At 34.5% G+C, this 15,546-nt stretch overlaps 1 protein-coding gene across 1 annotated transcript; it reads left to right on the forward strand.

Annotated features, from left to right (window-relative positions):
- The first annotated feature begins 10,217 nt into the window (after nt 1-10,217).
- Nucleotides 10,218-14,977, forward strand: LOC103952078 (nudix hydrolase 16, mitochondrial-like). Its single transcript, XM_009363603.3, has 4 exons — nt 10,218-10,602; nt 12,333-12,447; nt 13,420-13,503; nt 14,321-14,977. The coding sequence occupies exons 1-4, from the start codon at nt 10,532-10,534 to the stop codon at nt 14,597-14,599; spliced, it is 549 nt and encodes a 182-aa protein (XP_009361878.2). The 5' UTR covers nt 10,218-10,531; the 3' UTR covers nt 14,600-14,977.
- The last annotated feature ends 569 nt before the right edge of the window (nt 14,978-15,546 follow it).

Raw genomic sequence — 15,546 nt, forward strand, 5'->3', positions numbered from 1 at the left:
TTTTCACAAAGCTTAATGAGTCTTGCATGTTTATATTTGATCTGAACATCACAGATTGATGAGTTGTATGTTAGATATACGTTTTCGCTTGAACATCACGAGGAAAATATGTATTAGGAAAACCAAACCTTCAAAGCATGTATGTAGAAATTTTTAAGTAATTGGTAAAATTGCATAGGATTGTTAAGGGTACGACGGAACCCTAGGCTTTACAAATTGACTTTCTTTAAATAGTTCTCTAGTTAATTTCTTTAATTATTTTGTTTTAAAATTCTTTTTTATTATATTAAATTCTAAAATCAACATTTTCCAAACTTTGTTTTCAATAATTAATTAAGAGTTGGTTTTAAACACAAATTATTCATTCAGTCTTTGTGGAAAATGACCTTGCTTGAGCTGCTATACTACAACAACCTTGTACAAACACAAGTATTTTTAAGTATTTTTATCCCTACGTTATCACATGATTTATATTTTGGTTAGCTCTATCCTTATATTCTATTAAGTTGGATGCTAATAAAACGCTTATAGCTAAGTTGGGTATGGCTATTCTCCTTTACACCCTCAAGTTTGAACCCATCATCCTGCAATATCGTTTGCATCAAAAGAAAAGGTTACATATCTAAATGCATTTTGAGTAGTTCTAAATTTTATATTTAGATATATTTTGCTTGAAATTTCAATAAAATTACCAAACCATATAGATGTATAATATAAATGAGACTATTCCAGAAATGGTAAACTATGACTCTAGTCACCACAATTCGTGCAAGACACAAGTACCTTTTAGTGTATGGCTGCGAAAGTGTTCAGTCATAACAAGTTGCTAGAACTGAAATGTGAAAAATCTTTTCTTTTAGAACAATTGTCCAACCAAAAGGTTCTTCACAATAGTCGGTCAAAACTTTGGGCTTTAAATACGTGTCAAACGTAACTAAAAAAGTTCATGACTTCGATGTGAACTAATTTAGGCATATTAACTATGTCAAATCTCTTTATATATGATGATCTTTTTTAGTAATTAAAAATAGGGTATATTTTTGCTCAATACTTGAAGTGGTTGTAATGCTCACTATCGTATTTATTACCATCAAATAGGTTTACATTTAGAGATTTATGTCTATCTATCACATAAATTTTAAAACTTAAACTCATCAAGCGGTGATAAATAACTTTAAAATGGTGAGCAAAAATATTTCCAAAAAAATAACTTGCATGCGTGGTACTGAACTTACACTTGTGACGTGTAAGTTTCTTTCAATTACGTGATAACTGATATTCTTATTTGGTTTTTTAAGTATTAGTGAAGTAATATAAGAAGAGAAAACTTTTATCTAATGCTTCACATTTAATGCATATTCTCTCGTGCTTAAATCACTAACGATGCACAATAGATTTAACGAAACGCAAGAGTGAATATCTGATGACCACAAGATACTGCTCGTGCGTCGTTATATATACATATTGATGTACACCAGTATCCTAAAAAATTAACGACAAAAAGGCGTGCATATATATTTGGTATTTGGTATAAAAATCTATATCCCATATGCATGCACGAGAAGATTGATGATGACCCTTGGAAAGATTGACGATAAAAACAGAAAGATTCAAAGGAAATTAGGTACACCATTTACATATTAGTGAAGTAATATAAAAAGAAAAAACTTTTATCTAATGCTTCACATTTAATGCATATTCTCTCGTGCTTAAATCACTAACGATGCACAAGAGATTTAACGAAACGCAAGAGTGAATATCTGATGACTACAAGATATTGCTCGTGCGTCGTTATATATACATATTGTTGTACACCAGTATCCTAAAAAAATAACGACAAAAAGAATATATATTTGGTATTTGGTATAAAAATCTATATCCCATATGCATGCACGAGAAGATTGATGATGACCCTTGGAAAGATTGACGATAAAAACAGAAAGATTCAAAGAAAATTAGGTACATCATTTCCATAAGTATATCACCATGAAACTTAAAAATTAAAAAACACATAATTAATAAAAAATAAAACAAATCCGCCTAGGAACCGTCTAGGACTGCCTAGGTGCCACGTAGCCCGCCACCTAACTCCAGACCAATTTTTTGAAACAATTTGCCTTAAATTGTTGCAGGTCTTTACCGTCTGAGCTAATTTTTAGAACACTGTTATAGAATCAAGCAATGGCCGTGTGGGACTGAAATCGCAAGTCCCCATTTTGGCACAGTTGAGTTGGGTTGTGTCTCAGTTCAATGGATGAACACCAATGCAGCGTCAACTTACGACTTTTTTCATTCCAAACATGATCATTGTCTTGCACAAATAAGTCCGAGTGAATAATTAAGCCAATGTTAACTGTTTAGTTAATATAAACAAATATTATGGCATGATAATAATGTGGAAAATAAGTTAATGTAACTGGTGGATTGTATTAGTGTATATTCTTGCATCTTCAACTTATTGTGTTGAATTCATATCTTATTTATTCTCGTAATGTAGATCCTACCGTTTGGAAAGGGAAAAAAAAAAAGGTATTGATCATATAAATTGCGTTCTATAGTGTATAAATGATCATCTTTAGGTATGCATATTTGGTGGCACCTATCTTTCACTACATATAGAAAACCTTAAATTCAAATCTCATCAACACCATTTGTTGATGTAAAGAAAAATACTATCATGCCATGATCTACAATGTAAACTAAAACCAGAATATATAAGGGACGAATCCGTGGCATCACCTTTTTTACCAATTTTTTATACATATTTTTGTGGAGCTCATTTCGTAATGTATTACAACGATCCGAATTACCGTCTATCTTTTAGGTCTTTACTCAAAGATTTTGTTACCAAAAATCACCCAAATCCGAAACTATATAATTGTTGGATTAAAGCCAATGGATTAAGTTTTTAAGGTTTCTTTGTAGAATTGTAGTAGTTCATTTTCTTCACTACAAATGCATGTCTTAATGGTTTTGGATGTGTCTAATTTTTTGTAAGGATGATCTATGAATGGTATTCTAAAAGATAGACGGATCCTTAATATACATTACCGAGTGAGCCCCACAAAAATTGTGTCAAAAGCTGTGTTAAAAAAGTTGTACCAAGAATCTGCCTGTCTTTAAAGAAATATGAGTCAAGTTGGTAATTGTTTCTCTATTTGGTTTTTCTTATGAATTTTTTTATTAATTATAAGGAATATTGTATTCGTCCATTTGTTTGAATATATATAGTTACATGAATAATTGTTTTTAGGTTTATTTAATTTTTTGTAAGGATGATGTTCGAATGATGGTTTTTAAAATTAACACTTGAGCACTCATGTGTACATATATATATGTGTGTGTGTGTGTGTGTGTGTGTGTGTGTATGTGTCTGTGTATATGTGTATTTGTTATTGTAAAACTTCATGACTTACAGCTGAACAAGGATAATAGATCTACAATATGGTAAAACTTTCTTGAATTTTATAAGATATCAAATAAATTCTTAAGAAATTGGTTTACATGATTAAAATTAAAATCTGAATTGCAGAATTGAATAAAAGTTAAATATCGACAAAATATCAAACATATCAACATGATGACAAAAGTTGACAGCATAACTATCAAAGATCCACAACATAATGAGAATAACCTCATTTTCTTTTCATTCATACTTCTACAGTTTCCTCTTATCACTAAATCCAATCTCATCTCACATGTCATATTTTTCCTTGCCTCTTATTCGACCTGTCATCAACAAACGTTAGGCAATATGCAACATGTGCAATTGTTGAGTTCAACATGCGAATAACTTGGAGAATTCTCTTCTTCTTATGCAAAGCAAGTTTTGTATTTTTCTATTGACATAAAATGTTTTTGTAAATCTTTTTGATTTTCAAAATGACGGACTATTGTTGCATTAAAATTAACAACATGCTTGGTACGATAGATATGTTGAATGTGCAACACAAGCACAGGAAAAGTGCCCATACACGCAGGTAGACTATGCAGTGTACGTGATCTTCTGGTTGGTATTATCAAATTAGGAGAGCATTTACATTTTGAATCAAACAGGCGCGTCAGAAGCAGACGATTGGATATGATGGGGATGTTGTGCATGCATGAAAGAATATGTTCAACTTGGTACATATTTCCAATTACTTTTGGTATCGTACAATGTATCTGAACAACCGCTTTCCCACGCGCTTACCCTTCCTTTTCCTGCACGCAGTCATCCATGAATATTCTTCCATCCAACCTGTCCTTCTCACTGATTTTTTGTTTTTGGTATGTGATTAGGAAATGAAACTCTCTTAAAAGTGAAATTTTTGTTATTTCATATTTTTTATAGAATTTCCGTGATAATATTATTACTCGTATGGTATTATTGGTGTAGTTTTCCTTTGTATGATTCTTTCTTAGTGTTTATGATGTTGTAAAGCTCAAAAAGGTATCTATGGCTGCAAACCAATAATGATTGAGATCAAGATCTCGGGTTTGGTAGTCTAAGCATTTCGGGAGAGAACCTACATTTCGGCTGTGAGGCGATCTTTGACTAGTATAGGCTTAAGCATCTTCAATGTAGACAATTGAATTTGATGAGCTTGGCAAAAACATGCTCTAATGGTGTAGTCAATTGGGTAGGCGAATTTTGTTTACACCAGCAAAGTAGGCAACATTACAGGTAAATCAAGCCTCATGTTTCTATATGTAATAAAGTGTTTGTGAAGGAAGAAGACAAAAATAAAAGATAAAAGTAGATATTCAAGATGAAATAAAATAATAAAATAAAATTTTGCCTACTTAAGTTGTCACATCCCCGTCCGAGAGGGGACCACTTCCCGGGCCCGCTCCACCACCGTAGCACGATATTGTCTGCTTTGAGCCCCGACCACGCCCCCACGGTTTTGTTTTTAGGAACTCACACAAGAACTTCCCAATGGGTCACCCATCCTGAGAATGCTCTCGCGCGCTACTCGCTTAACTTCGAGTTCCCATGGAACCCGAAGCCAGTGAGCTCCCAAAATGCCTCGTGCTAGGTAGGGATGAGAATATACATATAAGGATCACTCCCCTAAGTGATGTGGGATCTTACAATCCACCCCCCTAGGGGCCTGACGTCCTCATCGGCACACCACAGCCAGGGTTAGGCTCTGTGGGACGATATCCATGCTTATATGCTATACAATCATCTGATTCGTATACTTGCGAGCACTAAAATTCGAGACTTAATGAGTTTAATTTTGGTTATCTAATTTTCGCAACAAGTTTCTGGCGCCGTTGTCGAGGATCAAATTTGATTCTATTACTTACTTAATTGGATTGTTACATTTGTTTAGTTGGTGTAGCTTTAATGTTTATTTTTAGTTTTTCTAATAATAAATTATTTTCCTCAGTTTCTTGTTTAGCTTACCCATTATTTTGTATTTTTGCAGAAATTGGAATCACTCAGCTTTGATGCCACTACAAAATTCAAGTTTGGTGGTGTATTCCATGTACATCTTCACTAGCATGTCTCCTTTAAACCCGGGAAGTTTCTTTGTCCAAGAGCTTACGCATTTATTCTTCTTTTTCTATACGTTTGTTGTCTATTTCCGTTATTCTTATCTTCGTGTGTTTTTTCAATCTTTTTGTTTTATTTCTAAAAATAAAATAAATAAATAAACATAAAAAATATAAAATTTTGAAAAAAAAAAACATTTTATTTTTCTTTGAGCCTTGTTTTTATTGGTTACTTTCGAATTCAATGATGATATTCGGTTTTTATTTCCTCATAACTTTCAAGAAATTTAAGTTTGACATTAGTCCTTTACATTATCTTTATTTTAACCATATTTTTTTTTAGCGTGACTAGGAAAAACAAATGCACATAGCCTTGTTGGTGTGAAACTAGAGCATGATTTAAAGTTTCATATGTAAATCTAGTGAGCTTATGTAATCCTTGTGAGCTTTTGAGCCTATTTTATGATATGCATCAATCTCATTATTCTTGTGCGTATGATTTCATTTCACATGTATCTCTAAAACTTGCTTTATACCTTTATTTTTGCATTCATCAATTCATGTAAAATCTTGGAAATGATATAGGCATTTTTTCTCCTTTCGTTTGAGCCTTCCTAGCCAACCCTTATGATTATTTTCCCTAGTTATCCATTTAAAGAGCTTGTAGAGTAATTCTTTAGGAGGAGGGAGTTCAAAATGTTGGGGGCTAAATATTGTTATATAACAAAAATTGGTGAAATAAATATGAAAAGAAAAAAAAGAAAAAAAAAAAGCTGATGTTTGCTGTGAAAAAAAAAATAGTGAAAAAAAAAATTTGCTGTTTATTATTAAAAAAAGGGGGGACGTTTCAAAGATCAATCAATGGAAATAAGGTTCAAGTTATGAGTTTAGGTTTGGATGAGCTTCATCAGTTTAAGCATTAATCTCTCAAATTCGATTGTAAAGCCGTACAAGCTATTTACACTATTTTTTTCCATAACCTTTCTTTCATTAGCCTATCATTCTAAACCCCATTACAACCGTAATAAAGTCCTTTTGATGCAAGAAATTACGTGATATTGATAGTGAGCTAGCTAGGTGGACAAGCAAGCATATGGCAAGATGTACAATAAGATCATTTGAGTGAAACACATTAATTAACCCACAAATATAAGTGATGAGTGAATGCCTTGTGAGAAGTTCACTTGTTTGCACATGATGGGTTTTTAAAAACTTGGAATTGCATTGACATGGTTATGACACACACGACACTCCAAGTTGGTTTGATTCAAATTTGGTTAACTCTTGGATAATGTCTTGAACTACGGTTGCTTATTTCTTGAAAGTTATCTCATGGCTGGTGTTTTCTCTAAGATTAAAATTTGGGAATTTAACTAAAAATTTGTTGTGTTTTATTTTCTTTTGTTCTGCTCGAGGACAAGCAAAATCTAAGTTTGGAGATATTTGATGGGTGCATATTTTCATATATTATTATCATATATTTCCTTTGGATTTTGTATATATGAATGGGTTAAATGCACTAATTATATTGTTTTAATTTATAGGCATTCAATACCGGAGTTATGGGAAAAAAGAGTGAAAAACAAGCTTTTCGGGTGTCTAGGGTAATTTTAGTGGAGCAAGAGGCTAATTAACTGCACCGAAACAAATGCATGAAAACTGCAACGGTTTTGGAGATCTTGGACATGAGAATGCTATTCAATGGACTTTAGGAGAGAACTTAATTATTAGTTTTATTATTTTCGTTTATTTTTCTTTTCTTTAATAAGGACTTGAAAGTCCATTAAGCTAGGATTAATGGTCGTTTTAATTGGCCTTTAGTAACCTTTGCCATAGGTTTTATATGTGGAGATTGATTCTCCATTGTGAAGGAAGGATTCAGTCACCAAAACAAAACATTATCATATTAAACATAGGGGCTGCGGCCAAAAGGACAAGAGGGAAGAGCTTTTCTAGTTTCTTTTCTTTTCTAGGGCTACGATGTAGCCTGAACATGAATACTTAATTGCCTTGTGACATTGTCATTATCAATTTTTTCATCTTTATTTAGTATCTTTTACTATTTGTAATGTGCTTGATTTTTATGTTGATGATTGATCACCATCTAGATTTAAGTTAAGTTGATTTGATGCAAGTTAGAGTAGATGAGTAGATGCCATACTTAACTTGGGTTTAGCTTCTTGCAATTGATACCATAAACACCTATTTGTAGATGCCATGCCATTAGGGTTTGTGTGATTTTCCAATGATTTCCATAGAGCTTAATGGGTTCTTACTTGTTTAAATCCATCTAAATACCATAGAGGGTTAACATGTAAGGACACTTTTGATGCAACCAGATGCCATGGCCGTTGAATAATTTAGGGAAAATCGATCGTCAATATTGGGGAACTACTTGAGCATAACATATTAAGGGAATTTAGTAGAATTGGTTACGGTGAATTCGGATGCCCTAGGTCTTATTTTCTTATGTTTTCATTTTATAATTTACATGCATTTTATTTTCAAGCTTTATTTTATTTTAGTTTAATTTCAAAGTTTCATATCTTTTCCATTAAAGCGTCTCCACTATGATTTGTTTCAATTTAATTAGTAAGACTTTTAGAATCAATTTGATCTCTATGGGATGATATATGTGCTTATATGCTATACAATCATCCGATTTGTATACTTAGGAGTACTAAAATTCGAGACTTAATGAGTTTAATTTTGATTATCTAATTTTCGCAACACTTCCTAGGGTTTTACAAAGATCAACATGGAGCATCTCATCGTCGCTTTCAATCTGAACATTCGAAAACATCACACGTACCATGAAAGACAACTGCAATTGCTTAAGATAATCCCAAACGGGACTATGTTTCTTGACATTCTTTCTCTGTGAAGTTCAAACATATTAACACAAATATGTATGGCATCACAGATTGAAGTTAATACATCCTCCAATAATTAATACATTATAGTTTAGCTTACCTGAGAAGAAAAAGATAGGCGCAGGTAGAGGTTTTCAAGCCGACGACTACCAATGAAGTGTAAAATTGGATGAGGTTCTTCGTACGTGTACAAGTATATGTCTTTGTCAATTGAGGAGCATTAGTGGTAAATATGTTATCCTTGAGGGCAGCCAGGTTGTGATATCCAAAACAAGTGAGTTTTGGGGCAGAAACCCGAATATTACCTTTGTGGAAACTCTCAATCACCTCCGATGGCGATGGTTTTGATGCACAAGACTTCAAGGACTCTAGTATTGGAGAGCAGTCGAAGATATTTCAAACTGTGGAACCCAGCAAAATAAGAAGCTGACCTAAGATAACCATTCCGCATTTATAAATGCTTCAATGTTGAAACATTTTCTTCAAGAAGCCAATAGAAAAATACCACCAAAGTTGAAACACCACCATGGTCCCATAGTAGCACCACAGCCACCACCATCATATATAGCATCAAATCCACCACCACGGGTTCCTTTAGCATTAGATCCATTGCTGGACAAGGCACAGCCAATTGACCATCATTGTTGCATCAGTGCGAAAGTTGACTTTATAGTTTTAATGTTTAGAAAGCCTTTAAAGTTCTCTCTCTTCATCGCTAAATCTGTCAAGACATTATTCATAAAATTAAGCTTTATGTCAAAAGCGAGTCCATGTTAGTGTGATTTGTAGTTTTTTTTTCCAAGTTTTGAACATTATCTATCACTTAACAAGAGACTCTTGACTTGTACCCTTCATCATTGTTGCATCATAACGTGATTCAAATTAAGTAACCAACCACTTAGAAAGCGCCACGCATGCTTAACGATCATCCTCAAGTCCATGTCGACCACTATACAAACGCACATGCCATTAATAGTGACAGGTAATTGTTTCTTAGCTAAGAAACATTCATGTTCCACAATTAAGTTTAAATTAAGCATGATAGAGCTTTTGCCTCACATTACATCGGTGTGGTAAGGTCTTACTAGTCTTTCTCTCTTAATTGTAGCACATCAAAGTAATTCTACGTTTATGTGGAATTCGTTCCTCACACCAGCAATTAGCTATTAGCATAGTTACTCAAATCTTAATCTAGCCGCTGCATTGATAAAATAAAAGGGTTTGGATCCTCTCCTGAGCTAATGGAGAGGATCCTTCTCATCAATCATCCTGAGCCATTAGATTTTTATCCAACGGCTACAAACAGGAGGGTCCCTTTAAAGTTATAATAATTGTAGCCGTTGGATAAAAATCCAACGGCCTAGAATAATTGATGAGGAGGATCCTCTTCATTAGCTCAGGAGATGATCCAAGTCCAAAATAAAAAGCCAGTAAGACCCTAAATAACAACGAACTCAATCCAACGGACCAAAATACCTTATAGGATACCGGCGTTGAATCGTCACCGTTCCCTACAGAAGCGCAAAAGTAAAATCAGCATGTCTTGAACCACTAATCCGTTGACTTCTTCCACAGATTAAATAATCCGCTGCAACGGACAACTACTTTGTGCCAAATTGACAACCCCTGTAACCAATAACATAACCAAACGTCAGTTAATCCTCCACATCTTGCCACGTGTACGGATGACAATGAAATCTCAACTGCGTGTATATATACTATCCATAACACAATTATACACACAAGTATTTTCTCCCAAAAGTGGGGGCCCGTTTGACCTACGAACCACCGGACTTTGACACCTCACCGTCCGATTAGATCCGTTGTAAGCGCTTTTATTTATTTAATTTTTAATTTTATTTTTTCGTTCTCTCGCTCTGTGTGAACCACCCTTCATTTGCCCTCTGCAACCAAACCCTAAAAAAAACCAGAACGAAATCTGAAATCCACAGCCATTGGATGATGCGAGGGAGCGCCGGTCGCCACCATCGAAGCCCAGAGAACCAGTTCTTGGCGAGTTATCCGGTGCGGGCGTGATATTGTAACAATCGCGTAAAAAACCAAAACAAAGAACCAGAACGATTTCAATGGCGGAAGAGGAGGAGAGAAATTGTTGAAGATTGTCAAAAAAGAAGCAAAAAAAGGATTGATTATTGTTGGCTTGGGTGCTTAGTATGTGTGATATAGTGGCCCGTACGGGTCGGCATCAGCAACGCTACGAGGCCGGATGTCGCCTTGTTGCCGGGTACTTACATTTCTTCTTTGCACATATAATACATATATATGTACATATTTATGTGTGTGTTTATATATTTGTTTATATATGTCTGATTTGGATTGATGTTGATGTTGTTCGTTTATGTGGTGTTCTGGTGGTGGAGGTGGACCAATGTGTCTCCAAAGTTGGAGGATTCTGTTTGTGATGTGGTTTTTTGTTTTTGTATTATGTATTTTGACTCTTTGATGGCAACCATTTGGGATTTTTTAAGCAGTGGGGATTAATGGGTTTCTTTTGTTTTATTGATTGTACATGTTTATTATATAGAGTAGGTAGATATGTGGGTTTATTAGGACAAACAATGGCCTTGTATTGACTTATCTGAGTTTTGTTTGTAATTTTTCGATGTGAAATGTATTTTTCACATATGAAGGGGACGGATATGGCGTGGTTAGGATTCTTCAACTTTGTAAGCTTTTGGGCCTTCGTTAACTATGTCATATTAGGTTTGAGGGTTAGGAGACATATGAAGGGGACGGATATGGCGTGGTTAGGATTCTTCAACTTTGTAAACTTTTGGGCCTTCGTTAACTATGTCATATTAGGTTTGAGGGTTAGGAGAACTGGAACTAGGGTAAAATGGTGATGCAATAAATAAGATTATTTCTTCCGTATGATTTGGTAATGTTCATTGATGCAATCATTGTGGGCATTGATAAGTCAAGGAGATGAACAAAAATGTGAAGGATAAATTTGTTGTTCCATTGCTTAGGTGTCCACATTTCAAGCGGAGGTCCTGGGGAAGTGAAAGCTTTTAGCCAACTATTTGGGCACTGTTTTCAATGTATTCTATTTTGATCAGGATTTTTTGTCATATGGTGCTAACTACTTTCTAGATTGATTTTTGGGTGTGTCTGCAATCAGTTGAAATGGGATATTTTGGTTTTCTCTGTGTTGAAAATGAGGAGCTTAATCAATGGTCGTGTGACCCATGTCATGCATCATTGTGTGGTAGCACAAAATTGGATAACCTTGATAGCAATATGTTTCATGGCTATATTTTGGTTGGGAGAGATGTCAAGGGTGTGGTTCTCTGTATTATCCTGTGTTTATGGAAAAGCCAATGTGACATGCTGGTGATTGTTCACATAGTTCTTCCAAATTTGACAAGATGGAAAAGCAGAAAAAAGACACTGAGGACACAGAGAAGCTATCCATATTGGATTCTTTAGGCTTTTCTCTTTGTAGAAATCTTATGGTGCTTCCATAATTATGCTATTTCTTAGCCTTTAACAGAAGCTCTTTGTGAGTAATAAATTACTAAAGTAGTTGATTTAGTACGAACAGGTTGTCAATGGACTCCACACCTTGTAATTTCTAGTCATTACTAAACATTGATGGAAGATGCTTTATTTTTATTCTGAAGTGAAGTTTTACTGTATATTTTTTTTTTTCTTGACAAGAATCACTATATAAATTCATTTATCCATATATCATAAAAAATGTCGCCAATAGAGTACAATATTGAGATTTCTCTGTCGATCATGCACATAAAGGGTGACCTTGTTAGTGTGGTTATTGGTTATAAAATAAATTGTTTGCTAGGGCTGAGCAGACATTCATATTTGCATAGGATTTTCGTTTTTGTATAAGTAATTTTAAATTATATTTGAAATTACTTGCTGTTACGTTTTATGTATCTGAACAAGTATTTTTTTTCTCTGATACGAAGAAGCTAACTGAGGTGACCTTGACAGGTGTATTCCATTTAGATACAAAAGCTCTGATGAGACTGATGATGCCAATTCTGAGAAGATCATTGAGGTGCTTATGATTAACTCACCTAGTGGACCTGGTCTTTTGTTTCCAAAGGTATGTTATTTTCTGCTGGAGTTTAAAATTTTAAGAACTGTGTGGTCTTTCTTCCTGAGCTTATTTTATGGATACCCTTTTTTATGTAAATTACTATTTTACTTTTGTTCTGTCGCCGCACTAACTGCTTAACAGTAAAAATGAGTTAAATTTGTTAGTTTCAAAATAACTTATGCTTGAGGGATAGGGGTCGAGATCAAAGTAAGGTTGTTAAGATAGCTTTTTCTGGAAAACATTTAGGTGGTTAAAACTAACTTCTTTTCTTTTGATACCTATAGATACATTTAAGTACCATCTCATGACCCTGAGCTTTGAAAATCTAGAGCAGAAAATATTAGAAATTTTCCATTGGCTGTAACCATAGAGGCATAGACATATAGTATCACTTATGTTTTGACATCTGCAAGGCTGGGAAAAGAATTGTTGTTTTCACTTGCCCAATATGTGCAAATGCAGATATGGATGCTTTTGTTATGGTTATAGTGCCTTCTTAGCATTGGAACTATATTAAGACTTTCGGACTTTTTTTCTCAGCATGACTTTCGTTTTCTCAAGATGATTTTCTTGAGAAATATAGTAAACTGTTAGAGGGACAGATTTTGCAAGGAGAGTTTTATTTATTTTTAATTAGTACTATAGTTTTGTGATATCACTCACCGTTATTTTCAACCTATCTAACGTACCCATTGCTAGAATTTGCAAGAACTTCTTTTGCATTAAGTTGGGATGTTGACTTCCTCAGAAATCAATTTCTAATGAGTTTGAAGTTTTTGGCACTTCCCTTGCTAGTTAGAAAATGACATATTACACTCATCTGATTCTAGACCTGTTTGTAGGAGGTGGAAATTTTATGGTTTATAAGGCTAAAATACCCCTCAAAGTGATTGTGTGCTTTTTTGGGTTTGTGGTAAGTGGAGAACTTATATAGGTTTCTTTTTTTTATTTATTTACAAATATGTTATACACATGCAGGGAGGCTGGGAGAATGACGAAACTGTTGAGCAGGCTGCCCTAAGGGAAGCTGTTGAAGAAGCTGGAGTTCGGGGAGAGCTAATGGTGAAATACTTCTTCATAACTTTTATTTTGTTCTAATCTTTTTTTTTATTGAGGTTTGCCATGTTTTGGTCTTCAATTTGTTTGAATAATTTCTCCTCATCTATTGAAGGCTTGAATTGTTTAAATTGTTACTGTGTTTTGATTTGGATTTCTTGTGATTAACTTGGAAATGTTGTTGGGGATTAGTTTTTTGCTTTTTTTAATTTGTTGCGAGACCATCTGCCTAATAACACAATCACATTCCAAATGTTGTGCACAAAAGCTTTAGATTTTTTACAGTGGGCTTGGTTTTCCTTGTAATGGTTCTCCATGTGTATTTTTTTTAAAGATGCCCTAACTTTCACAAGACTTGAGCAGTAGGTCTAATGTTGTCACTAGATCCATTTTACGTATTTAGTTTTAGACATGTTACTTTCCATTGCAGGCATTATGATTTACCTTGACACAACTGTGTGTATGTTCTGTGTGCACCAGGGGGTTTAGTAGTTGTAGAAACCATAAATCGGTTAAGCTGGCCTTTCAGGGAATTGAAGTCCAGAGTAGCTATTTTCTTTATCCTATCTTAATGATAAACGAAGGAACTCCGGGGTTATTAAATATCAGGAGCCGATGACCAATTTAATCTATATGATTGTGCTGTCATGGAGAAGAATAACTGTATATAATTTTTTTGGTTGGCTTTGTATATTAGCATTGGGTGTTTGTATGCCGGCTGGGTGTTTTTGGAGAATTCTTATGCCAAAGTTTTTTGTATATTGCCCTTCTCTTCACAGTACACGTATAAAGTAAAGCAACTGTTTATCCATTTGATTTGCAGGATTTCCTTGGGTATTATTATTTTAAGAGCAAAACACACCAGGACGAGTTCAGTCCGGAAGGTGTATGTAGAGCTTCTATGTTTGCTTTGTTTGTGAAAGAGGAGCTGGAGTCGTGGCCCGAACAAAGCACCCGAGACAGAACATGGCTGACTGTAGCAGAGGCTATCGTGAGTTGCCGGCATGCATGGATGAGGGATGCCCTAGAGGAAGGCTTCTCAAAGTGGCATGCAGAAAAGATGATAGGTACAGGGGAGGAGGATGTAACATTGACTTGCTAGTTGGGTGTGTGAACGTGAACAAAGGCGATTTCAGTTGCACGCCCGGAACAAATACACATGCTGGAATTGTTTTTTCGGGGCATTGTTGTGTTCATCAATTGGTCATCAAGTAACAAAACGATCAACGATATTACGGTAGGAAGTTACGTAGTCACAGACCCTTAAAGTGTATTCTTGTTACCAGTTGATCTCTCTGATATTTTAATTCAGAGTGTAATGTTTTAGCTTGTTAGATGCTCACTTTTATGTATGAACACTTTCTGGTGGATATCGAAACGTTTACTTGCCGTATTCTGCAGTAGTACATTATTGTAAAGTTGGAAAAAATTTCCGAAGCTCCGGTTCAAAGATATTGTTTCCTTTTGCACCTGAGTTCAATCCCGCTCCTCCCATCTTGTAGGTTAGAGTAACTTAGAATATTTCGTTAAAAAAAGGTGAGTAAGAAAAATTGGTAGAAGTGTGAAAAAAGGTGAATGCAATGGTTTGACGATGCGACTGTACTCCACTGTCGTTGCTTCATGTTGCTTGGATTTTACGAAAACTTTTCTGAACTGCCAATATTAATGTTCTTTGGATAATTATTTAGAGGCGGTTTGATAATTATATCGTTTTTAGTTTTAGCTTTTCATTTTGTCAAAATTAGAAACTAAAATCTTGTTTGATAACTTTCAGTTTTTAGCTAACAAAAATGAAAGTTGAAAACCGAAAACTAAAAACCAGCTTCTTTAAGTTTTAGCCTTGAATTTTCACCGTCTTTCAAAACTAAAAACTGAAAGTAGTTGCCAAACAAGATTTCAGTTTTCCATTTACAAAAGAAATGAATGAAAAACTAAAAACTAAAAATGAAATAATTAACAAACGGCTCTTAAATTTTTGTGTTTAAGATGCGGGGATGTATATCGCGAAAATAAGGGATGAAGAAAAGTAGTTTGAGGGAGACGAAGAAC

The sequence above is a fragment of a genome, unplaced genomic scaffold (genome assembly GCF_019419815.1).
Source record: "Pyrus x bretschneideri cultivar Hongxiangsu unplaced genomic scaffold, Pyrus_bretschneideri_v1 Contig24, whole genome shotgun sequence".
Taxonomy (NCBI): Eukaryota; Viridiplantae; Streptophyta; class Magnoliopsida; order Rosales; family Rosaceae; genus Pyrus; species Pyrus x bretschneideri.